Below are 25,854 nucleotides of genomic sequence, written 5' to 3' on the forward strand. Positions count from 1 at the left end.
TTTCGATCGGCAAGCCCTAGGCGCTGAGGCTTTAGCCCACAGCGCCACCCGCGTCCCAATATAAGCATATAAAAACAAATAAATTCAACACATCAAACAAGGTCAAATATTTTGAGTCAGTGAAAGCCTGGGGGGAAAGATAATTTTTTACAAGATGTCTGAAGCAACATGATGGTTGCTGCTTCATGTAAAGGTAAAGGGTAAAGGGACCCCTGACTGTTAGGTCCAGTTGCAGACGACTCTGGGGTTGCGGTGCTCATCTCGCTTTACTGGCTGAGGGAGCTTCCAGGTCATGTGGCCAGCATGACTCAGCTGCTTCTGGTGAACCAGAGCAGCGCATGGAAACGCCGTTTACCTTCCCGCCAGAGCGGTATCTATTTATCTACTTGCACTTTTGCATGCTTGGGTTGGCAGGAGCAGGGACTGAGCAACAGGAGATCACCCCGTCGCAGGAATTCGAACCGCCGACCTTCTGATTGGCAAGCCCTAGGCTCTGTGGTTTAGACCACAGCACCACCCGCGTCCCATATGTATGGTAAAGCAAATGTAACCATGACATTACTGATAGTAACTCCAGCATATCCTTTCTTGGAAGCATTTTACACAGTACAAACCTAGGCTTGCTCACTCAAAACAGGGAACCACAACCAGTCTCAGGTAATTCCACCTTTATAATGCATAGGTTTTCCAATGTTTATTTGCTCCGTGACAAGCAGCTGGTAGAGACTGCTGCATCATATATCTGTTGAACATCCATATCCCAGTGAGGAATGAAATCTCTTGCTAGGTGGCAAGAGCCTTTGTTCATGTCAGTGGAAAAGAGGGGCAGAGCAATGGGGCAGGGAGGGGTCAGCAAAGGGGACTATGTCACAGTGTACATTATAGCTTACACCATGCCCTGACTGCTTGAGATGGACCAGGGTTCTCGTGTCATGGGCTGACCTCACTTCACTTCCACTTTACATTTCTTAAGTGTACACAGATAAAATTGAACAACCTGACCCTATGTACAGTTTCTACTATGCTCCTAGTCCTTACAGGTGAGATAGGAATGCACCGTTAGGTATAAATCTAAAAATATATATCATGTGGCCCATAGTATTTTCTTTCATAACATTTTTGTCCACTCTTCTTCCAAGGTGCTCGGCTCCCTGCAATTTTATCTTTACGACTGGTCTGTGAAGAAGGTTAACCTGATGAACAAAGACTTGAGCCTAAGTCTTCTCAATAGAACTTCAATTCTTTAACCACCACACCACTTGGGCCAACAAGTTGAGACCTGAGTCAGACAATCAGAGACTCTGATCGTCAATGGACCATCTAGGATTGGGAGCACAGCCTGTTCTGGATGAGGTTGTACTCCCTCTGAAGGAGCAGGTCTGAGGCTTGGAAGTATGCCTGGTGCCAGCATTGCTCCCTGATGTTCCCTTGGCTGCTGGAGTCAGTAGTGCTTTTGCATTATTTGTCTCCCTTCTCATAGGAAAGAGAGATTGGCTGCAGAAGCACATGCCTATTATGCATAGCTGTTAACCTTCCCTTTTTTTGGCGGGAAATTCCCTTATTCCAGCACCGTTTCCTGCTGCTTCCCGCTGCTATCCTGGAATCTTAGATATCCTGTAGACTGTCTCCAGGACAGGTGAGGCTGCTGATCCCTTATTTTCAAATCTGAAAGTTGACAGCTATGCTACTATGCACCTTGACTTCTGGGTAAGCTTCATTTGCTGTCTCACCTTTCTCTAGCCCCAAAACCATTGCGAATCACATGACTGGAAAACTCTGTGATGCATATGCTAAACTTTTTGCTGAATTGTCTTGAGGATGGGCCTTTGCTTCTGCCAACATTTCAAAATGGTTCCTATGTCTAATCAGATACTGTAATCAGAGTTGAGATAGCAGGGAGGAAAGTTTATATGAAGTCTACCAAGGGTGATAATGGTTGCCCCTTTTTCTATTCCATCTAATCTCTTCACTTTTGCAAGTTGCATGTGGCTGAGGGCAACAGAATTACCAACCTGATTTCCAGCATCATGTTCTCCACAGGGAAAGTACAGGAAGTGCAAGACCTCCTCAAGGCATTATTTCATTTGCAGAGCGAATGCAGCTCATTAAAACTGATGTGGTACTGGTGAGGCCATTGACGATACTGAACTCTCAGCACACACCTTTGAAATGGAATAAGTGAGGAAAAGAACCTATTCTGATTAAAGGAAACAGTTTAAATGTCTTATCTGGTTAAATTGTGGTTTTATAAATTCCAAGAACCATAAGCTAATTTTTAATGGATGTTCAGCAAGATCAAAAACAAAAGCGTCAGTTTCAAAGCAGTATTTTGCATCCACAAAATGCCTCCAGGAAGGATTCCTCTTGAGTGTATGCACATTAAATTATGTCTGAAATGAGGCACCCTATCAGGGGTTTCAAAATGATCACGATTTTCCTCTAGAATCAGGTCCCACAAAGTATGAAAGTAGAAGTAAAGTGGGCTGCTACATCCAGTTGTTAATAAAATCCAGACAGGCAGATAGCAAAAGGCAAGGCACCCACAGAGGACCTTCATTATGTAGTTTGCATCACATACTGAAGACACATCTCATTACTCTGACCTTAGACACTTAAGATATAGATATTTTAGGACCCACTCTGTTATTTTGTAATCAGATCAGCTTACATAGCACCTTCAGGTAGCAAAGGCTGCTGTAGAGAAGAACTGTGTTCTACGAGTTCCATTCAAGTGGTCTATATGGAAAGGTTAATCTGTATTTGAATGACGAAACTGACTTATCCCCCCCCCACCCAAATAATGGAGATTAAGGTCAGCAGCACTGGATTTTCCAAGCAAGCTAACAAGACCCTGGTATAAGACCTATGATTTACATAATATGGTGCTGGTGTGGTCTATTTCTTCTCCACTACAAAGTTTTCAGTTTAAGGACCCTTTTCAGCATCTTTCCCTTAGGGCTTTTGGTTTTCATAATACAACACTTTTTTAAAAATGATAATGCTGGTGCTGAAGAAAATAAAAAGTTCAGGTGGTCTGCCAAGACCTCCAGAAATTTTCATGTGGTGGTCTACCAAAAGATAAAATAAGTTTGAGAACTACTACTGTAGAATTATTCTATATTCCATGACCCTAGGGCATGTAATCACATTACAATTGATGTCACTGATCCAACATCACCAAGTAGACTTCATGGCTGAATGGAGATTTGAACCCTGATCTCCCAGATTGTAATCCAGCACTCTTAAGTTCTACACCACGGTGACTCTCTTACACAGCACTTTGACTCATCTTGTGTCTGGCAAAAAAAGGGGGATAGGACTTTAACAGATCATAAACTGCTACAATTATATATTCAGTTTCTCCCTCATAATCCTCATTGGTATCTTGCAAGATGCCAGCACACCTTGTATGTACATTGTGCATTCTGTTCTTCGGCAATTTAAATAGTGACCTGTGATTCACTCTGATCTTCTGGTAGATCCTGACCTGCTAGTTGGTAATCCCTGGATTTAAACCAAAAAAGCATTTTGTAAAATTGCCTTTCCATTCATTGATAGCTTGTTTGATCTACAACCAATATGGAATTATTGCATTTAGATAACTCAGTTGTACTAAGTTGACATATACCAGCTTAGGTAATGTCCAGCATATTAAAAAATGTTATGGTATCAATACAGGCACCACTTATTGAGGGCTCGATCACTCAGTGTCCCAATTTACGTAAGAAGGAATGGTTTATTGGTACAACCTTGACTGAAGAAAGATTTAGGTATATTTTGTATATTATTTATTTAAAAGATGTCTAGTCCACCTTTCAGCAGGACTCTGAGTGGTTTATAACAACAAGATGAAATACAAAGTAAAATATAATAACAAGTTAAGAAAGAAAACTAGATGAAAATAATACATGAAAATGCTTGGGAGACCCAAAAGTATTTGCCTGGTACTGAAATTAAAACAGTGTTGGTGCCCGGTAGACCTCTCTAGGGAGGGAATTTCACATACAGAACATTCTCTCACTGATCACCACCCACCATAACCTCTGTTTCTGGTCAGGTTGGTGTAGGATCAAGCATTCCTTCCGGGAAGTGGATCCTAAGCTGTACAGCCGAGTTTGAGGAATTTTTGACCTGCCAGATATTGATGATCTACAACTCCCATCTGCCCTAGCAAGCATGGCCAATGGCCATGGATTATTACAGAAAATGTAGCTCAACAACAGCTGGAGAACCAATGGGTCCCCACTCCTGCTGCATAAAATGGATGAACAGATTTTTCAAGTAAGTTTCTTACTGTATCTGAGATTATACTGTAAATTCTACAGTATTGATGTAGAAAACAGAAGTGTTGCTTAAAGTATCGGGTACAGTGTAGAGGGTGTGGAAGAAGGGAGGCTGAATTGTACAAAAATCACACACCTTCCCATTCATCTCTGAACCGCCTCTTTTGAATAATTTAAAATGATTTGCTTCCTGTCGTTTTATATATTTTAAAAAATAAAATAAGTTTTAAAAAGTGACTTCAACAATCAATAATTATGTACCAGCTTTGAATGATCACTGGTGGCATTTTTGTTATCCGGCACACATTTTACTGTTAATATTCTTTATTGAATTTCAATTGAGTACTGATATTACACAGAGGCTGGTTTTTATGTCCAGCGCATTTTATTTAAGGTAGAGATGTGTCTGAAAGGGCTGCATATTGATTTATAGCACTGGCGTGTTGCATATTGCAACGCTTTCGAGTATAAAGGACTTTTAAAAATTCTGCATGGCAGAATTTATGGGACTTTGCAATAGAATGGTGAATCTATATACAACTGTTACCTTGCTTTCTTTAGGGACATTTTCCTTCCGCCTTTAGTCCTCCATCCCCAAGATCTTTCAGAAACGTTCATTCTGTATATTCTTCTTCTCGGAAACTTGGCTAATGCGTAGTTGAAATCGTTGTGCGCCAAGCGCCGAGCAGGGAGCAATTACTTCCTGAATGAAAGCGCAGCGTGGCGCTTAATGAGACAAACGAGGAGCCTGCGAGGTGCTGATTGGCTCTTCTTCCGAGGGGAAGTTTGTTACAAATAAAGATGCTTCTCGAGTTCGGGAGAGTCAGACAAAGGCCGGGCAGCAACGCGGCTGCCTCGTGGGCTTGGACTGAAGATGCAGAAACAGTGTCAGAGAAAGCCCAGCTTGTCTCGGCCGCTGAAAATGAAACGGCACGCGCCTCCCTTCCCCTTGATCTTCGTTATCTACTGCGTTTGCACCGCACGATTCACCTCAGGTAGGAGCCGCGTTCCCCACATTGCGCATTATTTCAGATACTGAAGACTTTTTATACAGCGTCCTTCATTATGTCTATGGATGGACGATCTGGAAAGTTTACAGCAGGACTGGGGGAAAAGGAAGAAATGCTTCGCAGGTTTCCTGTCCGTCTAACGAGAGGTTTCTTGGTTGTAAGCCAAGCTGACTTCTAAGAGGAAACTTGCCCAGGAATCTTGTGCATGAGCGAGTCAGAATCTACTGCTGTAGCAAGTAAACAAAAAAAAGAGGCTTCCTTTAACTTTTACTAATCTGGCTCAGTCTTTAAGAAATGAGCAATAGCTTCCCCACGCGCACAACTCAACGAGGGTTTTTGCGTGAAGTGGAAGAATCCTCGCCTGTGGAGGGGAGAGCATTTGGGAAGTTTTCGTAATCTAGTAGTAATCTAAGAGTAAAAAGGCTACGAGCTTTTGCCACAGTGGATTAGGGTTTCCACCGGGGTCTTTCTCCCGAAAGAGGAGGAAAGTTGTAAATGGAAGAGCGGCCAATCACTTAAATAGGAGAAGCAGAAGTAGAGCCTGCAAAATTTCTCTCTAGAATGAAGCTCCACGTGGTCAAGGGGGTTTGTTTTTAATAGTACAGTTAAAAGGATCCGGAGACTGTTCAGAAGCTGCAGCACCTGCGATACTCTCCAAGGTGCTGAAACGAGGGTGACCGTCTCGTCTCTTTATAAAACGTGTTGTATTTAGCACAAAGCCTGAGAAAACGTAGGTATCGGGACACAGATTTAAAACAAAACTTAAGCGTGTGTGAATTGTGAGAAGGGTGGTAATAAATAGATGTTAAGTTGGTGTGTGTGTGTCTGTTTTCTCTGTCCAGTTTCATCATCATCTATTTATGCCACTCTGATCTACGGACTATTAAAAAAAAACTAATCAAAAGAGGCTAATTATCACTATACTGTATAATAAGTTTTTTTTTAAAATGTGCACATACACACTCAAAGAGTCAACCGAAGACAGTACTACAATTCTCTTAAGTGCCTTCTGTTGGACTTGCCCTGTCTTTCTTTAGATCTTTATGCAATTAAGGTCTGTTAATTAAACCCATGCTGTAGTGTATCTAATGCTTTCTTACTGTTTTACTTTAACAGGATTTCCACAGCCCTTTGATGACTATCTAGGCGAATCAGACATTCCTAAAAGCAAGGTATGCAAACTTTTAAATAAATTTCCATGCCTGTGCTTGGAACACTTATCCCAAAAGTGTGTGAGATCCCATGGGAACAGTGAATTCTACTGCTATTATAGAGGGAAGACAGCCTGGTATATGCCTGATGCATGTAACAAGAACAATTGGTTGCTGCGTCCCCATGTTCACTGTAGGAACAAAATCTGTTAATGTAGTGTATATATAAGCTAAAGAAAATCTTCAAGAATGTTGCCAGTATAATAAACTTTCCGAAATATTTGAGGTGAATTTGGGAGAGTCAAAATGGCTTCAGGATTGCTCTCCTGTACTGTTTCAGACACTATACAGTGGTACCTCGGGTTACATACGCTTCAGGTTACAGACTTCACTAACCCAGAAATAGTACCTTGGGTTAAGAACTTTGCTTCAGGATGAGAACAGAAATTGTGCAGCAGCAGCGGGAGGCCCCATTGGCTAAAGTGGTGCTTCAGGTTAAGAACAGTTTCAGGTTAAGAACGGACCTCCGGAACAAATTAAGTACTTAACCCAAGGTACCACTGTATATATATTTTTCTTCAAAAATGTTGCCAATATAATAAACTTTCCAATTTCTCTACCCCACTCCCTCCACTTCTGATTTAGAGGCTAGCATGGTGTTTCTGTCAGTAGATGGAACTGTCTGATCAACCCCATGTAAAAATAAGTTGTAATAAATTTTCAGTGCCATAAATTAGGGGTTTTCGAAGTTTCTATCCCCGGGGCAGACATGAAAGGGTTCAAGGGCCACCAGTCACAAAATGGAGCTGTTGTGAGCAGTGGATGGAAGCAGAGTTTGACATAAACACGACTGACATAATTTTATTCTGATACCTAATCACTCTTTGCCACAGCAATCTCTTTATGGTGGCAGGGAGTTTCATAGTTCACCATTACTCAAACTAAATAAAGACTCTGGAGTGTGATCCTGTCAGCACATTGTGTCTCTGCTCCAACATTCGCACTGGCCACTGATTTGTTACCAGGCCAAATTCAAAGTGTTGTTATTAGTCTATAAAAGCTTCATTAGCTTGGAATCAGTTTACTTGGAAAAAACCCACCTTATCCTTTATGGGCCCACTAGACCACCTTGATCTGTTAGAAGTTGCACTTTTAATGTTTTGTTTGACTCTCGCGGCAGCATTCTAAATTAAATAAAAATTAATTTTACGGCCACAATCAGACATGGTGATTTTATATCAAAACAACTGCAAAATATGTAATGCTTGACTAACTATGTTTGAAAATAATGTATATTAGAATAATTTTTTAAATTGATGTTTGTATAATTACCTCTATTTTTTATTATTTGCTTCAAACACATCAATATTTAGTTTAAGCACTTTTTGTCTTCTAGATCTGCCGTTCTGTTATGGATCTTTGTAACTCCATGTTTAATGGCATGCAGATAGATGAGGTATGTTCCGATTCTTTCTTTTCTCTGAAAACTCTGTTACAGTATTTATGTAGTTACGTAATCATCAATCCTCATGTAATCTAATATGCTTCTCCTCACTAGGAAAATAATCAGGAAATATATAAAAGAGTGAGTATTTACCTTTCTTTATAATATGCATAATACCTGTTTTTCTTTAAATAATGCAACATACTAAAAAAGCTCTTTCTGTGCAGTTTTTATTTCACTACTCCAGAGCTCAAGATCCAACATATCCACTTAAAACCGGGGTTAGTATTTTAACATAAGCATATTTTATATTTTATACATCACAACATACAAAATAGTATAGAACAGTATATAAAATCTTTCACGTGCCTTGAGTGTGTTTATTAGCAATGCAAACCTATGCATGTCTGCTTGGAATTAAGACCCATTGAAACCAATGGCACTTATTACAAAGGAATTGTGCATAGGATTGCAACTCAAGTTCACAAAGGGCAGGCTGAACCTTAAGCCAGGCAAATAACGTCAAATAAGATTTATCTCACATCTGGACCATACATTTAAAGCAGTCTCATACCTCTTCAACACTCCAGGCTTTCCCCAAAGAATCATGGGAACTGTAGCTGTGTGAGGGGTGTCTTTACAACTCTCAGGACTCTTACAGTTCCCAGTAATCTTTGAGGGAAGTCATGATGGTCAAAGTGGTATAAGTGCTTTAAATGTACAGTGAGGAAGTTACCAGGATCTGAAAAAATCTTGCAACTAGATTCATAAGAGCCCGGTAGGGTTTTAGACAGCCACCAACGGCACACACTCCCTTCAGTGTAACATGGGAACCATCTATCAAAGGGGGGGGAATGAAAATCCATTAGCCTAATACAATCCTCTCTTTTGAACAGTTAGTGAATGACTTTACCCACAAAAAGCCTTAGCAACGACTTCATGAATTATTATTATTATTATTATTATTATTATTATTATTATTTAGCATATCTCTGTGTGTATACATATATAATTAGTAATGGTTATTCGCTTCATTAAAACAATGGCAAGAAGTGTCCTGAACCACATTATGACCCAATGCATGTTTGCCCTGAACAGACCCCACTTAGTTCCATGGAGCTTTATGCCTAGCAAGTGCATTTAGGATTACAGCATGAGGGATCTGCTCCTAATTACTCAGCACCTCTGCACTGCTCTACAATCCTGGCAAAGCCCCCAAGGGATGGTTTTCTGGCTGCATCTGAAACTTCTTGATAAACTTATTTTGGGACTTCGTATTTTGAATGAGCCAGTTCCTTATAAAGTCATGTATGTTGAGATGATGTTACAGGTAGATTAGGAATGTCACTCTGTCAGTGAACCATATACGGTAGCTGTCATCTAGGCTTTACGCATTTATCTTTCTAATTTTTGTCTTTGCATAAAATTGATGTTCATGATATCTCTTTGTTACAGTCTTTCCCTGTGCATCCTTTAATGAGCCTTGCTCCAAAGCTCTCGGAGAGGAGAATGAAAAGATTCCTTGATCCTGTATGCACTCGCTTCATCCATAGTATTTTGTGGCACAAACACTTCATTTTGACTTTTTCCTTTTCTTTTAAAAAACCATTGTACTGGTGGTGAAATTGTGTGCATTTGTCTACTCTCATTTCCTCCTTATCTCCCTTTATTTTTCTTAAAACATTCTATCATTCCTCCCCCCATGAATTTCCTTATTGTACCCCGTTTTTAAAGTTTATTCAAAGTAAGTCACAACCATCATTGTCGATGTGACTATTCCTGTTAGTTAATTCTTCTAGTGTTTGTGAACTGCTAGGCACATACACTATCCCTACCCAAAGGATGGTCAAAATCTCCAGTATCACTCCTGTATTGGTGCTGAATGCTGAAGCAACTTTGCAAAGCGCTTTTGCATGCAGGAACATACTGCACTGTAATATCCTTAACTGGTAGAATAATTCATTCCCATTGCAGTCAATTGCAACTTTTTGTTGACTGACATCTGTAGGAGACTGGGTGTAGCAGATACAAAAAAAACCCAACAACTCTGTAGCAATGTAAACTACCAGCTGCATCATTTGACTAGTTTAACATTCAGTGAAAATGTAGAGAATGGTACTAGGAACAAATTTACAGAATAAATAATAGCACTTTCAAAAATCAATACTAAGATCTAACTTTCCATTTGAGCTTTGGTGTTGTGCTCAAGAGCATGATCATGCCATTTCCATTTAAGAAACAGAAGCATGCGCTATACCCGTTGCTTGGCCAAAGAAAAAAATTAGATGAATTCAAGGTGTTTAGCATTCTCTTTCTGTTTCCAACATTGCCTGTGGTTTTGTGTTTCGAATGCTTTAGCCTAATGTCATGTACTGGAGCAGTCTGCTAGCTTCTGCTGAAACGCATCAACCTATCAGCATTAGGAGATGATGAAATTAACATGCACTATCACCTTGCAGGAATCTCAGCTTGCAGCCGAAGAATTCGGGAAGAAGGTAGGCTTAAAATGCGGGCATTATTGTGCATATGTGTTACCAACAGCTCCCAATGCTCAGTTAGTTTGTTTTGCCACCCTGTGAGCTTTCTGGGTCAGCATATCAAAGAGACAGAAGGCAAGGAATGGCAGGGGTGATGCCAGCAACACAGTAAATGTTTGAATGCTCTGCCCTTTGCTTCTCCTACCTTGTGAGTGAGCACGGGGTAGACTCTTTATACATTCAAAGCAAACATAGCTATGATGGTTCATAAGAAAAATGGGAAGGGGGAGGAATCACCCCAAACCAGGCAAAGATTTGCTCAATTTGGGGCAATTTTGTCCTCCCTTAGCAGCCCTCGGAATGCCATCCAAAATTGTTCAGGGGGCATCTCTAACCTTCTTAATATGCTTAATGGGGGTCACAGTGTCATCTCTGTCTTCCTCTTCTCCTTGTTCCTATTTCTCTGTTGGTGGTTGCTATACTAAGGCTGCAGTCCTAACTTATCCACCACCACCCAGCTGGTGGGGCTTTTTTGGAATGGCAGGGCCACCAATGCATCTGAAGCCCTGCTGTTCAGAAAGTCTGTGGTGGAAGGAGGAATGCCAACTTGATTAAATTATTGGGGGGGGAGTAAACCCTGCCCCACATAATCGACCACGTGATGCGGCGCAGGGCAAAATTTGAATGGCGACGCCCATCAACTTTGGGGAGCCTGGCCCCCTCAACTGTTTTATTGGGGGGGGGGGGACCGTGGCCTCCTAGGAGTTAGCTTCTATGTGCGGAAAGCAGAGGAAAGGATGATGCGCCCAGATCCATGCTCCTGGCTGGTGCACCAACTGGACCTGACCCTGTCACACAACAGCAGTGAGATCAGAGCTCAGGATCCAATGGATCATGGACCAGCCTCTTCCTTGCCCCAGAACACCTCGTTGTGGTGTTTTCCTGGCTACCACCTATCCAGACATTCAGCAGGTGGAAGCGGGAGGTTAGAGCCAAGGGAATGATTCTTGTGTCACTTCCCTTGGTAATGGGTGGCAGGAGCCAGCTTAGTCAGGAGAGCTGGGTGGAGGGATAAGTCTACTCATTCCAACTGCCCTCCCCAGTCTAGTTTAAATGGGGGGGGGAGTTGGATTGCTTTGACCAGCTGCCTTCCTATGCATATTTACCGAGGAGCGATCCCCATTTTGAGTAGACATGCATAAGATTGCGCTTGAACCCCCTATATTGCTGGGAGGAAAGTTTTGGCTCTGCTGGCTGCAGGATCTCATTGGGCCCCACTACACTGCAGTATTTCAGAACTCCTGACCTATGTCAAAGTGCACAATAGGTTTAGAAACATTTTCCCAAGTCTGCTTTATTTCTTTCCTTTTACAGGACAGCTTGGATACCTTGGGCCGACCCTTTTTTCTCTTCAGGGTATCTAATTTTATTTGTTCATTATCAGAAAAATAAAATTGAACCATACATAGTTTCCCCTCTTGGTATAAAAAAATGAAAACAGCATTTATAAGGCCTGCCGCCCAAAACACACACCATTATATCAGAGCTTTCCAAACTGTGTGTCGCAGCACGTTAGTGTGTCGGCTGCAGTGTGTAGGTGTGTTGTGCGAACGCTGTCCGCCTTCCTCCCGGGGATGGAAAGGGGTTAGTTTAACCTTCAGTTTGCTAGTAAAACTGGATTCTGTGTCATGAAATGATGCACGTCTGAAAAGTGTGTCACCAACATGAAAAGTTTGGAACGCTCTGCATTATGTGATACTAGCATGTGTTAAAATCTACAGTTCACCCTACACTGTGGTCTCACTGTAGATTGCATCAGGCTTCCTTACAGTAATACAATATATTTAGTGGTGCTATCAAGGCAGCAATTGGGGCAGGAGTCCAGTGGCCCACTCAACAGAATGAGCTGCAGCTGTCCCTCACTCCACAAATGCAACAGGACTGGGGAATAATACGTATTGACTATATACAGAGTCATTCCCCATTGTAAGATCATTCGGTCCAAAATCTAAAATTACTTAAGTGTATCACTGCATCTGTTTCTCATCCTAAATATCTAGAGAATTTAAATAATTAAAAAGCCAGAGGAGCTACACAAACAAATACATTATTGTAATTGTTTTTTAGAATGTTTCAATCGTTTTAGAATGTTGTTGCTTCTGTGCAAGGACTTTCACTTGTACAGCAGGGCTTCTCTTCCTCTCCTCCCCTTACATCCCCTCAAATTGGCTTATAAGGGTCTGAAGAACCCACAAAAAAAGCACACAGCAGGAGGAAATTGTTCCTCCTGGAAAGCTGGAGTGCTTGCGCAAATGGGACCTTCATAATAATACAAATGCTTAATTCCACCCCAAATGTCTGGCAAAGAATTGCCCCCACCCACCCTTGCCATGGCTTCAGTGCAACTTATATGCTGCTTATATGGAGGAGTGCAAACAGTAGAGGGCATCTGCTCACAGACCAGCATATATGAATGGGAGGCATGGAACGATAAGCACATGCCTGCATGCTGACAAAACATTCTGACAGCCAATCGGAATGCAGCGCAGTTGTTCTAGTCAGCAAAGTGATGCTCTTTTGCAAACTCTCACCTTTGAATGACCTTGAGCTGGAGAAGCACCTGGTGTGCCGACAAAGTCAACTCTGCACCTCTTATTTTCTGCTGTTCACTTTGTGGCAAAGCTGGAGATTATGCTTCTCAATGTTATTTCATGAGTAACATTGCAGTGTGTTTAATTTATTTTTCTTTACGTGTTAAATTTTCAGCCAAGGAATGGAAGGACAGTGGATAATGGAGGTGAATAAGCCAGTCAAAAGGTCGTGTATTTATTTATTTACAACATTCATATTTGTTTGTGGCGGTAATGATGATATCTCAATGGGGTGCATGTATCCTCTCCTATAATAATGAGCATGGAATGACATGGATGTAGCTGGGGGGGGGGAGAATATTTTTATAAGCATGTTGACACCAGTGAAACAGTTCACATGTATAGTACTACTTCACATGTTGCTGTTTAGTCGTTTAGTCGTGTCCGACTCTTCGTGACCTCATGGACCAGAGCATGCCAGGCACTTCTGTCTTCCACTGCCTCCCGCAGTTTGGTCAAACTCATGCTGGTAGCTTCGAGAACACTGTCCAACCATCTCGTCCTCTGTCGTCCCCTTCTCCTTATGCCCTCCATCTTTCCCAACATCAAGGTCTTTTCCAGGGAGTCTTTTCTTCTCATGAGGTGGCCAAAGTATTGGAGCCTCAGCTTCACGATCTGTCCTTCCAGTGAGCATCCAGGGCTGATTTCCTTAAGAATGGATAGGTTTGATCTTCTTGCAGTCGATGGGACTCTCAAGAGTCTCCTCCAGAACCATAATTCAAAAGCATCAATTCTTTGGCGATCAGCCTTCTTTATGGTCCAGCTCTCACTTCCATACATCACTACTGGGAAAACCATTGCTTTTACTATATGGACCTTTGTTGGCAAGGTGATGTCTCTGCTTTTTAAGATGCTGTCTAGGTTTGTCATTGCTTTTCTCCCAAGAAGCAGGCGTCTTTTAATTTTGTGGCTGCTGTCACCATCTGCAGTGATCATGGAGCCCAAGAAAGTAAAATCTCTCACTGCCTCCATTTCTTCCCCTTCTATTTGCCAGGAGGTGATGGGCCCAGTGGCCATGATCTTCATTTTTTTGATGTTGAGCTTCAGACCATATTTTGCGCTCTCCTCTTTCACCCTCAATAAAAGGTTCTTTAATTCCTCCTCACTTTCTGCCATCAAGGTTGTGTCATCTGCATATCTGAGGTTGTTGATATTTCTTCCAGCAATCTTAATTCCGGCTAGGGATTCATCCAGCCCAGCCTTTCGCATGATGAATTCTGCATATAAGTTAAATAAGCAGGGAGACAATATACTACTTCACATACTCAGGCACAGTTGCTCCCCAATACATGGTCTGTGTCACTGGCATTAGCAGCGCCACTAGGGGCAGGTGATGCTGGGTTTCATCCCCTTCTTCAGTCATGTGATCACCATCATCAAAAGTTGACTGGAGCTGCACATGGGTCTCGTGCTACGTGATCTGGAACACCATGTGCAGCTACAGCACACAGATTTATGCTCACAGCACCCCTGCAGAGCACATCTGTCAGGAGAGGGAGTCAGGAACAGGTTGGCAATAGATCAGCAAAGTTTATTCTTTATTCAAAGGAACATGGTTGGCTCAGGAGACCAGGCCTAGTGAGCACAGCAACTCGTCCCAGTAGATCTTGCCTCTATGAGGCAGTTGTGGGGACTGAAGGTCCTCATCGTCCCACAGTTCCCCAAGTCTTCTCCTCCCCTGGGTCATTCCCAAGCCATCTGAGACTATATCACCACAGCTGTCTTTACTCTACTCTCTTCACGCTTCTTTTGGTTCTGGGAGACCAGGAGGAAGGGGAACTGGTCACAGCAGGAAGGGAAGACACCTTGGTTTCTTCACTAACCATACTCATCTCTTCCTCTTGGCCCTCTCTCATCTCCAGTCTCTGCTTCTGTACTGTTCTCTACCACAGACTCCCCCTGCTCACTAAGCCCTGTTACTGTCTCAGCTTCCAACACTTTTCCCCAGTGTGCTCATCTTACCACCACCAGTCCCCTAGCTCTTAGCCTTCTTCCCTTGGGGGTTCTCTAGTTGGTGCCTCCCACTATTCCTCTGCATCCAGCCAGTCCATGACAATCCATTACCTTTTGCATGAATCAAGACATCTTTGTAGAAACAGAATAGAACTTGTGTCCAAATGGCTGGGAAGAGTTGGGATTAAAGGACTGTTTTTGCCATGAAGGTGTTTGGACAAATAACTTTATGTTTTTTAAATGGTTTTAATATCTGAGATTGCTAATAAGATCCCTGCTGTGTTTTAAAATAATTTGGTCTTACTGCCAACTAGCAGTTTCCATGTAGGAACAAGAAAGGAGCTCTAGCTTTTAGAAGCAGACTCATTATGCCATATACTGCTATGTATGCCAACTTCCTCATAAGGAGTGCACTGACTGGAACTTCTACGCATTTGTGCTCTGCCTAGCAATGTGATGCATCTCCTGTTTGTAATTTTATGCCAATGGCCAAGAAAAACAACAATATCTTTTCTACCAAAAAGCTTATTGCTAACTACATGTTTTAGCCTTTTTGAATCCAAGTGAATATTTTTTTATTTTAACTACCAGCCAGTTCAGCTGAAGTACTGGAACTCATAGCTGCTACATACAGATCATATTATTTTGTTGTACTGGTAGGCTTAAAGCTTTCAGAATTGACACAACTGCCCTAAAAATGAAGGGTCCAATCCAGTAGAATCATAGAATTGCAGAGTTGGAAGGGACCACAAGTGTCATCTAGCCCCAAGACCCTGCAATCTTTTGCCCAATGTGGGGCTAAAACCCACAACCCAGAGATTAAGAGTTCTGCTCTACCAACTGAGCTATCCCAGTACCAAGCCTTTCTGGATCAGACCAAAGGCTTGACTAGTCCAGCATTCTCTATTCACAGTGGCCAACCAGATGTCCATGGCATGCCTGCAAGGAGGCTGGACTGCAACAGTGTCCAGCAACTGGTATCTAGAGGCATACTGCAGTAGTTATGTGCAGCCTTCTTGCAAGAGCATCTTTGCATGGAGGACATCATCTCCATTAGGGGACGGAGAGGGAAGGCTTCAACAGTTGATTGGCGAATGCCTTAAGTACCTAGATTCCTTCAAAGACTAACTGCAGTATTTTTCTTTCAGACTTCAAGGAAAGAGAAAACCCAAGGGTCACTTGACTTCCTCGCTCTATCACTTTAAACTCTGAAAACAAACGTTTGGACTACTAGTCCGCTGTTCAGAGACCTGCTCTTGAAGCCTGTGAAGTTACATGTAATAAATTTGCAGCCATAAATTATACCTGTATGGTTTCTCTGTGTGTTCATGCCCTCCCTTTATACCCCCAATCCCCATATGTACCCAGCTGAATATTCATTTAGGTTTGCCATGTCCTCATTTAGCAGAAACCCAAATGTGTTCTTTGTTAAAAAGAAATAATTACGATTCAGTGAATAGTTACTCAGATGTGTCTGCTTTATTTGTGGCATAAGTCATGATGAAGGGACAAGTTGTTGGGGTGTGAATAGCTGCTTGGGGAGGATATATTTATTAGATATTATCCTTCCTTCCTTACGTTTGTGAGTTCAGCAGCGTAAAAGGGAAGCTGTCCCCATCAGTACAACACAGAGGCAGCCATTTTGTTGTACATGCAATGGCCCTCAGCACATAGAAGTACACATGAAGTAGCATGGTTCCTGCACCATTTTAAAAAGCACTTTATCAGGCATGGCAGAAGTGCTGTGCTTTCAAGCTGCTCCAGGTCTCAGCTTTAAACTGCTTAAAGCAGCAGAAGTGGAGATGCAGAACTGCTCTTGGTAAAACTCATATGGACTCCTCACTTATTATTGTTTTAAGTACTGTTTTTATTTCGATTTTTAAAGATTTTCCTGGAATCAGCCTAAAAATCTCCCTGGGACATGATTTAAGACGTACGTGAACGAAATCAGAACAAGAAGAACTAATATGGATTCTGTCTGCCTCTGCGATAGATTCTGTCCATCAAGTGATTGACAGATTAATGGCCCCACAAACCTGTCAGAAATGACCCAGAGAGAGTGGGCCAGTTCTGGATTTGGCCCACCATTACACAATAATCCAAGAGTAGAGTAGGGTGAACTATTTTGATATAGGTCAAAAAGTCTTTAAAAACGTAAGAAAATTCAAACTTTGAAAGATATCAATCTATCTGGACACCTAAAAGTAAACAGGTGTGGCACATTATTCCTACATAATTGTTTCAGAATTACCCACATTGTAGAACATGGAAGCACTTCCTGCACCACAGGAAATGGTAGAAGTGACTATACAATTCTAGAGATTGGAAAGTGTCAGACCCTTGGTTCCAGAAGGAACATAATAAATATGTTGTTGCACCTCACCACAATCTCCAAGCAGTGCAAGATTCCAGGGATTCCAGTTGCTTCCAGGGTTGAGTTTCCTCAGAATGAGGGAGAGAGGAAGCTGATATATGGTTTATTTATACACATACATGTATATGAATCTCATTTCTTTTTTTTTAATTGAGTTTGACTGGATCCAAGAATTAGAACAGGGTTCCGGCATATAGCCTATGCCCACCCAAACTCACAACAGTATTTTCAACACACAGTAGACTTTAGTGGCAGAAGCCTCTTGCACACACGAGGTACGTATTAATTAAAACGACAGCTTTCAATTCAACTTCAACTATGGGCAAATCCTCCTGTTCATTCCTGGGGAAGTGAATCACAGCCCAGTCGCTAAAGGGAACAGAACAGAGGATGACAACACTTTTTTAAAAAAAGGAGAAACAAAGCTCTCTAATGGTCAAGCCCTGTTCCTTAATTGTCAAAGACTGGTGGAAGCCATCCTGTGGTTTTTCAGTTAACTTGGCGAGCAAAACACAATTTCATCTCCATCACGGGGCCACATGAAACTGAACTAGTAATGTATATTAAAACCTTGCAGGAGGTTCCAAAACACCATCTTGGTTTTATCTCATAGGGATCTAAAAGATATTTGAAGTTGTACATTTCAAACTCACATGCAGAAAACCTGAGACGTAAACACTTCGGTATGTTAATTTCAACATATCTTTCTTCTAATGAAAGCATTTCACATCAAATTAGAGGGTTGAAGGTACGGGTGGTGAAGCTGCAAACCGAAACATATCACCTCCATCTGCCTCAGCCATTACCGTGCGAACTGTACACATTAAGGTTGTGGTCCTAAGTGTGCTTATTTGAAAGCAAATCAACTGCTGTCAGCAAGAACAACTTGCAAGCAAATCTGGCAAGGATTGCATTCTGCAAGAAGCTGATTCACATTGGCGCACACTCCCAACTGTGATATTACTTGGCTGCTTCCAAAGCTAGCTCAAGACATTTCTGGTAAAATGATTGGAAAGCTTGTTACAATCAAGCAGCAGATAATTTTGGTCAGCTAAAACAAATGTTGAAACCTGAAGTGAAAGACAAGATGCTGCCCGGCCTGCTCCATTCTACATACCAAAATCTAGCAGGCTGGCATTTTAATCTTACCTCAGTACTGATGAGATAGTACTCTCCACCTTGCCTGAGGGGAGCCAGCTAGCTTAGGGGGCACAGAACAGGCTGCATGGAAAACACAAACAGCTCTGTACCCCAAGGCGGCTGTCTTTGTCTGATGCTAGGGGCCACCACCTCTAGCTACTCCACCATTATCAAGCATATCTGGGGCTTATTAGATAACAGAGCACACAATACCTGCTGGATGAGATCAGTCACAGCCCAAGGTCATTACAAGAATTGCGCTACTGCAGGGTCAAGAAGGTGATGAAGCAAGCAATCAAGCTGGCCAAGTTCATAGGTCAGTGGCTGGGAACCCATAGGTCTTAAAAATAGCAGCTCAATTGCTTCACAAAACAACTTGTGTGGGTCTGTAATGGAAAGTCATACAAGTAGGAAAGATATTGTAGCTAGTTCACAGGTCATTAGACCAGTGTTTCCCAACCACTGTTCCGCGGCACACTAGTGTGCCGCGAGATGTTGCCTGGTGTGCCGCGGGAAAAATTTAAAAATCCGAAAGATTTTTTTTTTAAGTCAAATTTTCGATTGGGGCGCCGTCACTAGATGACCCCTGGGGTTCCCTCCCTCCCTCCCGCTCTGCGCCTCCCTCCTCCTCCTCCGGGGAGGCCCTTCCTGGCTCTCGGCCAAGGCTTGGCGGCTGCCACTCACTCACTTGCTCGCCCACCAGTCCCTCCATCCCTGCACCCGGCCTCTCCCCCTCCGTCCCCGGCGCGGGGGCTGCCGGGATCCGTAGTCCCCTTGCCCTTGGGCTCCGCGCCCGCGCGGGGTGCGCAAACTACGTTTCCCAGCGTGGCCTGGCAGGCCGGGCATTTTGTTTGAAGCGCTCTTCTCCCGGCCATGGAATGAGCGCGGCGGCGGCGGCCGGGCGGGCAGGGGCTCTTCCGCACAGACCCCGCGCAGCCTGCCTGCGCCCCTGCGGAGATCGGGCGGCAGGATGGAGCCCGGGGATCCCCGCGGAGGCGAAGCGGCGGAGGCGGAGGCTGCCCCCCAGGTAGGGCTGCGTCGGGGGGGTTTTATTTTTGCAATGCTGCATCCGCGCCGGAGGGGACGCATCGGACCGCGGGGAGACCCCTTGGCGGGCGTGCAAGGCAACGCATGCGTGCAGGCATTGCATGGAGTGCAGTGCAATGCAATGGCACCGCGGCGCAGAGAGAGCCGGGAGGGCGAAGGGGAGCCGGGGGGGAGCAGCGCTGCTCCCCGAGCCGAGCCCGGGGGGAAACTTCGGCGTCGTTGCGCCGGGTGTTGGAAGCGGAGGCTGGTGGGGGCCCCTCACCTGCAAAACCTGGTCGCCTCTCATATATTTCGTTCATTGCATTCATTGCCCGCTTTCTCCTCCAAGGAGGTCCCGGGGGCGCGCGTGGTTCTCCCCGTGTTATCCTCGCAACAACAGCCCTGCGAGGTGGGTCAGGCGAGTGGCCCAAGGGAGCACCCAGGGATTGTCCTGGCCAGGTGGGGTGATTTGAACCCTGCTCTCTGCCCGGTCTTCGTCCTCATTTAGCCCCCACATGTGCATGACTGTGCATGACTGAGGTTTTCCCCCCTCGTCTTGGCTATGGTGTGAGTCTGTGCTGTTAATTAATGGGGTTCTGCCTTCGGAGAAGATGAGCCAGCCCTCAAGGAGGTGATTATGTAATTTGCTAGCAATTCATGTCCCTCCCGGCGTGACGCTGCGCGCTGACATCACGGGGCTGTAATGGTGGTGTGCCTCAAGATTTTTTTCATGAAACAAGTGTGCCTTTGCCCAAAAAAGGTTGGGAAACACTGCATTAGACACAACCGGTAAGGCTAATTAAAAGCATACAACATTTGTCTGTACATTATAGAATTTGCCTTTATTTTAACATTTAATAAACATTTAAAGTTTTTTTTTTGTTTTGTTTTTTACAACAGACCATACTAATGATGAATGCCCCAAAGAACAAAAGCTAAGCTTCTGGCAATACAACCTTTCTGGCAGAGTCTGTTCTTGCAAGATACTGAAATGCTGAAAGTTTTATAATTCCTGGGATTCAGGGTGTCCTGTGGCTTCCTTACGCTGCAGAGTCTTCTTGGGAATAAGCTGGGTATGGATGTTGGGGAGAACTCCACCTTCCGCAATGGTCACATGTGCAAACAGCTTGTTCAGCTCATCATCGCTTCTGATCGCCAACTGGATGTGGCGTGGCCCAATTCGTTGCTTCTTGTTCTCATGAGCAGCATTTCCCGCCAGCTCCAGTAGCTCTGCAGTCAGATATTCCAACACGGCAGCCATGTACACCGAGGCGCCAACACCCACTCTTTCTGCATACCGACCCCGTCTCAAAAGACGTCCAATGCGGCCCACTGGGAACTGCAAGCCAGCTCTTGCACTTTTGCTTTTTTTTACCTTGATTGCAGGCTTTGCCGGCTTCTTGCCCCGCCCAGACATCCTGGATCCTACAAGTAAGAGAGGAGAGCCCACCTCCATTACACAATGCAAATGGCTTTGTGAGGTGTCCAAAGCCTAGTTGACCTTCCTGCAATCTGGAAGGAAGAGTATTTGGAGAACCAAACGCCTAATAATTTTCTGTAATAATGACCTAGGATGTGGCGTTAAGATTTACATTCTTCTAAGCAGACTGGTTTTCTGCCAAATCAAGTTCAGCCATTTTAGGACCAGGTCAGCCAAAGAGGAGCTCTACACCAGTTGCTGGACTCCAATTCCCATCAGCCACAGCAACTACGATCCAGGCTGAAGGATTGTAGGCCAACAACATCTGCATACCATCCAGCATTTCTCAGATGAACATAAGGACATCTCATTCCATAATGATGATTTTACTATTTATACTCCAGGCTTCTAATAGATATAAACAATATAATAAAACCTTAAACAACGTTCCCTATGGAGTATTAACTTCAGATGGCTTGGGTGTTGGATAGCTCAATACTTTCCAACATTTCTCCAATTTAAATAGGGACATCCTAAGGAAAAATGGGACATTCCAGGATCAAGTAAGAAACTGGGATGCTTTTCTAAATCGGGAACGTCCCTGGAACACAATAGAAACACTTGGAAGGCCTGCATCCGAAAGGGCACCATGTTTGCTATCCCTGTTTAAAATAATGCTACCACCCCATAGTAAGGTATAGAAAGTGAGGAAGAAGGAATTTTTGCCACTGATAGCACAAAGTTTGTTCAGTCAGTAGCAAAAAGTGCTAGGACAAAAAGCTGCTAGAGAATTCTGCGTCATCAAAAAAGATGTCAGTGTCATATACCCACTTAGTAATTCTTTTAAAAATTATATAATTTTTATTCTCTAAAATACAGCTACATGGTGTTAAGTCAATGCGGGAGCTACGCCTCTTTACTAGGAATGCTATTGTACACGTCCAATGGTGGCTTGCTCCTCAGACCTTAGAAGGCCTTATGTCTCACCATACAGTTAAAAGTTTCATCTGCTATATTTCTTTAAAAACATGATTAGCCTACCATTAAAGGCCAAGCAGGGTTTCCCACCCCCCTAAAAAGCTTTTAAAAATTAAAAAGGAAAGGAAAATCTAACAGCAATCAGTAGTACACATAATATACGTGTGCTAATATATATTATTGTTAAGCATAATGTATTTATTATTCATAACATATTATCTTTAAGCATAACATAAAGTAAAGGTAAAGGTACCCCTGCCCGTACGGGCCAGTTGTGACTCTAGGCTTGTGCGCCCACCTCACTTAAGAGGCCGGGGGCCAGCGCTGTCTGGAGACACTTCTGGGTCACGTGGCCAGCGTGACGAAGCTGCTCTGGCGAGCCGGTACCAGTGCAGCGCATGGAAACGCCGTTTACCTTCCCTCTATAAAGCGGTACCTATTTATCTACTTGCACTTACGGGTGCTTTCGAACTGCTAGGTGGGCAGGAGCTGGGACCGGAAGACGGGAGCTCACCCCGCCGCAGGGATTCGAACCGCCGACCATGCAATCGGCAAGTCCTAGGCACTGAGGTTTTACCCACAGCGCCACCCGCGTCTCTATACTTATACTTATATGTATTACTCTTATATTATAAACTAATTAAACCACTTGCATTTTTTTCATTTCAAAAAACCTACTCACCTTCTTATTACAGCAGACAACGACAAAGACAAGAATTTTCTCCTCCTTTGACATAACCCTCTTTTTAAACCAATTTGTTCAGAACAGCTGCATCCAATTTGTCAGTATTTCTGACTTTAATGGATACCAATCCTTTAAATTTAAAGAAGTCCCATTGCGATCAATAGGGTTTGAGAGGGTATTTTACCACAATTATGACACTTTCAGAAAGCTAATTTTAATTCTCAAGGGAAGTAATAGAACCGTTCTATTCTACCTTGGTTTGACCACATTCAATATGTTTTCCACCTACCAAGGAAACTTTCCACTAAGAGATGGAAATAGAGATATGGATAACAGCTAGGTTTTATATGTTAAACAATGGAGGATAAACTATGGTATGTTTATTTTACCCCTGCAGTCCCAATGACAACCTGAAACCTGCACAGAACCTGGTGGAGCCTAATTTGAAAATCTGCTATCTCCTCTCATGGCCCGTTTTAAGATTATGGGCTCCTCCATACTTATATTGAGCATTTATTATGATTGGTTTTAATGTTATGACAGCCATATCATATCAAAGCAGAGCAAACAGAAACGGACCTTGGTTTTAGAAGTTATCTTAAGAGCACTACACACTTTCTCTCTTTCAAGTATCCCCCACCCAGACTTTTTGGGGTCTCTTTTTGTCTCTCCTCAACTGTAGCAAGCTGATTAGCAATTTCATTTCAGCTCAAGTTACCTCAGTAACTTGAGCCAATCTCCCTCCCTAAAAGGTAAAGGGACCCCTGACCATTAGGTCCAGTCGTGGCCGACTCTGGGGTTGCGGCGCTCATCTCGCTTTATTGGCCAGGGGAGCCAGCGTACAGCTTCCAGGTCATGTGGCCAGCATGACTAAGCCGCTTCTGGCGAACCAGAGCAGTGCACGGAAACGCTGTTTACCTTCCCGTCGGAGCGGTACCTATTTATCTCTGGTTTGCCACAAGCGGCTTAGTCATGCTGGCCACGTGACCCGGAAGCTGTATGCCAGCTCCCTCGACCAATAAAGCGAGATGAGTGCCGCAACCCCAGAGTCGGTCATGACTGGACCTAATGGTCAGAGGTCCCTTTACCTTTACATTTATTTGTCTGCATGGAGGAAGGAAATGGGAAAAGCTTTCCAGTTGTCTTGGACTGTAGGGGCTTATGTCTCCCCTTGCAAAATTTGTCTGGCAAGTATCTGTTAAGCTGCACAAACTATCAATATGTGTAAGAGATTCAGGAACTAAAGTATTTACCATCACAAAAGAATGGCCCAGGTTGAGCAATGATTGAACATTATTGGGTATCCTGACAGACAGGTTTTCTGCTGTAGACCGCCCCCCTGTGATGTATGTATGATGTTTTAGGAGGTGGTCTTGAGCTACAGGGGAGGCAATTCCAAAAGTCTATATAAGAGCTTGCACACCATTGTTCAGGGTTCCTCTCCTCCCTCCCTGCGTGGGGGGAGTGGGGGACCCTGTTGCAACAGTTTAATAAAGATCATGCTTACTAGCTGCTTTGCTTCTCAATATTCTCTGGCTGGCCTCTGTTATTTTCTCCTACCAATAGAAAACCTACATAAGGACTCTATATGGGCTCTTTGATACCCCATAAGGGAAAAGGGGCAGTTTTTTTCTTATAACAGGGTTGTTATCTGGTGCTTGCTTTCAAATGATGCATCAGTAGGTAGCAACAAAGCGCAGAGCGGAAGCTTGCGTATCTAATAATAATAATAATAATAATAATAATAATAATAATAATAATTACATTATTTATACCCCGCCCATCTGGCTGGGTTTCCCCAGCCACTCCAGGCGGCTCCCAACAGAGGACTAAAAACAGAATAAAACTTCAAACATTAAAAACTTCTCTAAAAATAGATTACAGCAAAAGTGACAAAGAATCTCGTGGCACTTGGAAGGCCTCAGTAAATCTGTTAGTCTTTTAATAGTGCCACAAAGTTTGGTTTAGCCACGAACTGATACAATGCAGCAGAAGCAGCTGACTTGTAAGCTTGTGCCATAATGGTGAGGTATGTCCTACCGTGGAAGGACGTGTGGATCCAGAATTGGCCTCCACAGTCACACACACACACACGGTTAAGACCATATTCATGGAAGACAATCTTACTCGGCTATGAGTGATCACCAAAGAAGAAGACGATGTCAATGGTGAAGGCTTTAAAGTGCCACAAAACTCCCAGAAGCTTTCCCTACGTAAAACCAGCCCTCCCATTGGGTAGAGTGAGGCTATGGCCTCAGGCAGTTCATTTTTGGGGTGTCATAAAATGGCAGCAAATGGTAATGTATTCAGTACGCTAAACAGCAGGACCAAATAAAGTGATGTAGAAGTGTGGCAGCTGGTATTTTAGTTCTCTATAGCTCTTCAGATTTGGGGGGGGGGGAGTACAAAAAAAAAAGTTGTAACCGTGAGATGAACTTGTTGACATCAGCCTTTTTTTTTTTTTAATCCCCCACATTTACCTCATCCCCTGCTTTGTGCAACATTGTGTATGAAGAAAAAGTGCAAATAATTAAATGATATTAATCTTGTATTTTTATATTATTGTAACTCTCCTTGGAAACATACAGTAAAGTTTGGAACAAAGAAATAAATGAAGAGCTATGAGATCAGCATATAGACATCAGCCTAATTTATGTACTGTACTGTACTTTTGTTTTGTTTTGTTTTTACCTTCTTCCTTCTATCCACTTGCTTTGTGGAACATCTTCCCAGATGAAGAGTTCTGGAGAAAAATAGTTGCCACTTTTCTGTGACATTTTGGTTGGTGCCAGTAAAGGTAGTGCCCAATGGTGGATTTTGGAATGGTCCTGACAGCATTTGTTAAAAGTCTAAATCCTGAGAGTAAGCCTCATTTAAATCAATGTGGCTTGGTAGTAGATAAGGCAAAGGAAAGTAAAAAACAAACAAACCACACATCCAACTGGCTGAGTCTGCATTTAGTCACAAGGTGCTTCCAAATTATAGGAGGCATTCAAGCGCATAACAGAAATTTAGGTTTGTGCAATTTAAGTGGATTAAAATACTCCACTGCCATAACACAACATATCCCCTCATGGACTTTTTGCACTTTGGAAAGTGACAGGAAATGAACTGAAAAGTGTGAGAGGAATGAGTAATTAACAAGACATGTAAACACACAAGTAAATCAGGAGGAATAGTTTATCCTCCATTTATTTAAAGATATGAAAAGGTGGCTCTTAGCCATGTTTGTTTCCATCTTTAAGTAAAAACCAAAGTTTCC

The 25,854-nt window shown here is 43.1% G+C and overlaps 1 protein-coding gene and 1 pseudogene across 2 annotated transcripts in view; one reads left to right on the forward strand and one right to left on the reverse strand.

Moving 5' to 3' along the window:
* Nucleotides 1-16,284, forward strand: part of NMS (neuromedin S) — a 20,869-nt gene extending 4,585 nt beyond the window's left edge. Inside the window, exons 2-12 of the mRNA XM_082220178.1 lie at nucleotides 4,058-4,281; nucleotides 4,845-5,278; nucleotides 6,410-6,465; nucleotides 7,841-7,900; nucleotides 8,003-8,029; nucleotides 8,116-8,169; nucleotides 9,344-9,418; nucleotides 10,348-10,383; nucleotides 11,740-11,781; nucleotides 13,132-13,182; nucleotides 16,118-16,284. Coding sequence (XP_082076304.1) covers nucleotides 5,158-5,278; nucleotides 6,410-6,465; nucleotides 7,841-7,900; nucleotides 8,003-8,029; nucleotides 8,116-8,169; nucleotides 9,344-9,418; nucleotides 10,348-10,383; nucleotides 11,740-11,781; nucleotides 13,132-13,170 — 510 coding nt within the window. The 5' untranslated portion in view covers nucleotides 4,058-4,281; nucleotides 4,845-5,157 and the 3' untranslated portion in view covers nucleotides 13,171-13,182; nucleotides 16,118-16,284. The remainder of the gene's footprint in view (nucleotides 1-4,057; nucleotides 4,282-4,844; nucleotides 5,279-6,409; nucleotides 6,466-7,840; nucleotides 7,901-8,002; nucleotides 8,030-8,115; nucleotides 8,170-9,343; nucleotides 9,419-10,347; nucleotides 10,384-11,739; nucleotides 11,782-13,131; nucleotides 13,183-16,117) is intronic.
* A 4,125-nt stretch (nucleotides 16,285-20,409) lies between these two features.
* Nucleotides 20,410-21,232, reverse strand: LOC309530919 (histone H2A.J pseudogene; annotated as a pseudogene). The gene has a single exon. The product of its transcript is annotated as a histone H2A.J pseudogene (transcript).
* Nucleotides 21,233-25,854: the final 4,622 nt, after the last annotated feature.

The sequence above is a fragment of the Podarcis vaucheri genome (genome assembly GCF_965113315.1).
Source record: "Podarcis vaucheri genome assembly, chromosome: 4".
In the NCBI taxonomy this organism is placed as follows: Eukaryota; Metazoa; Chordata; class Lepidosauria; order Squamata; family Lacertidae; genus Podarcis; species Podarcis vaucheri.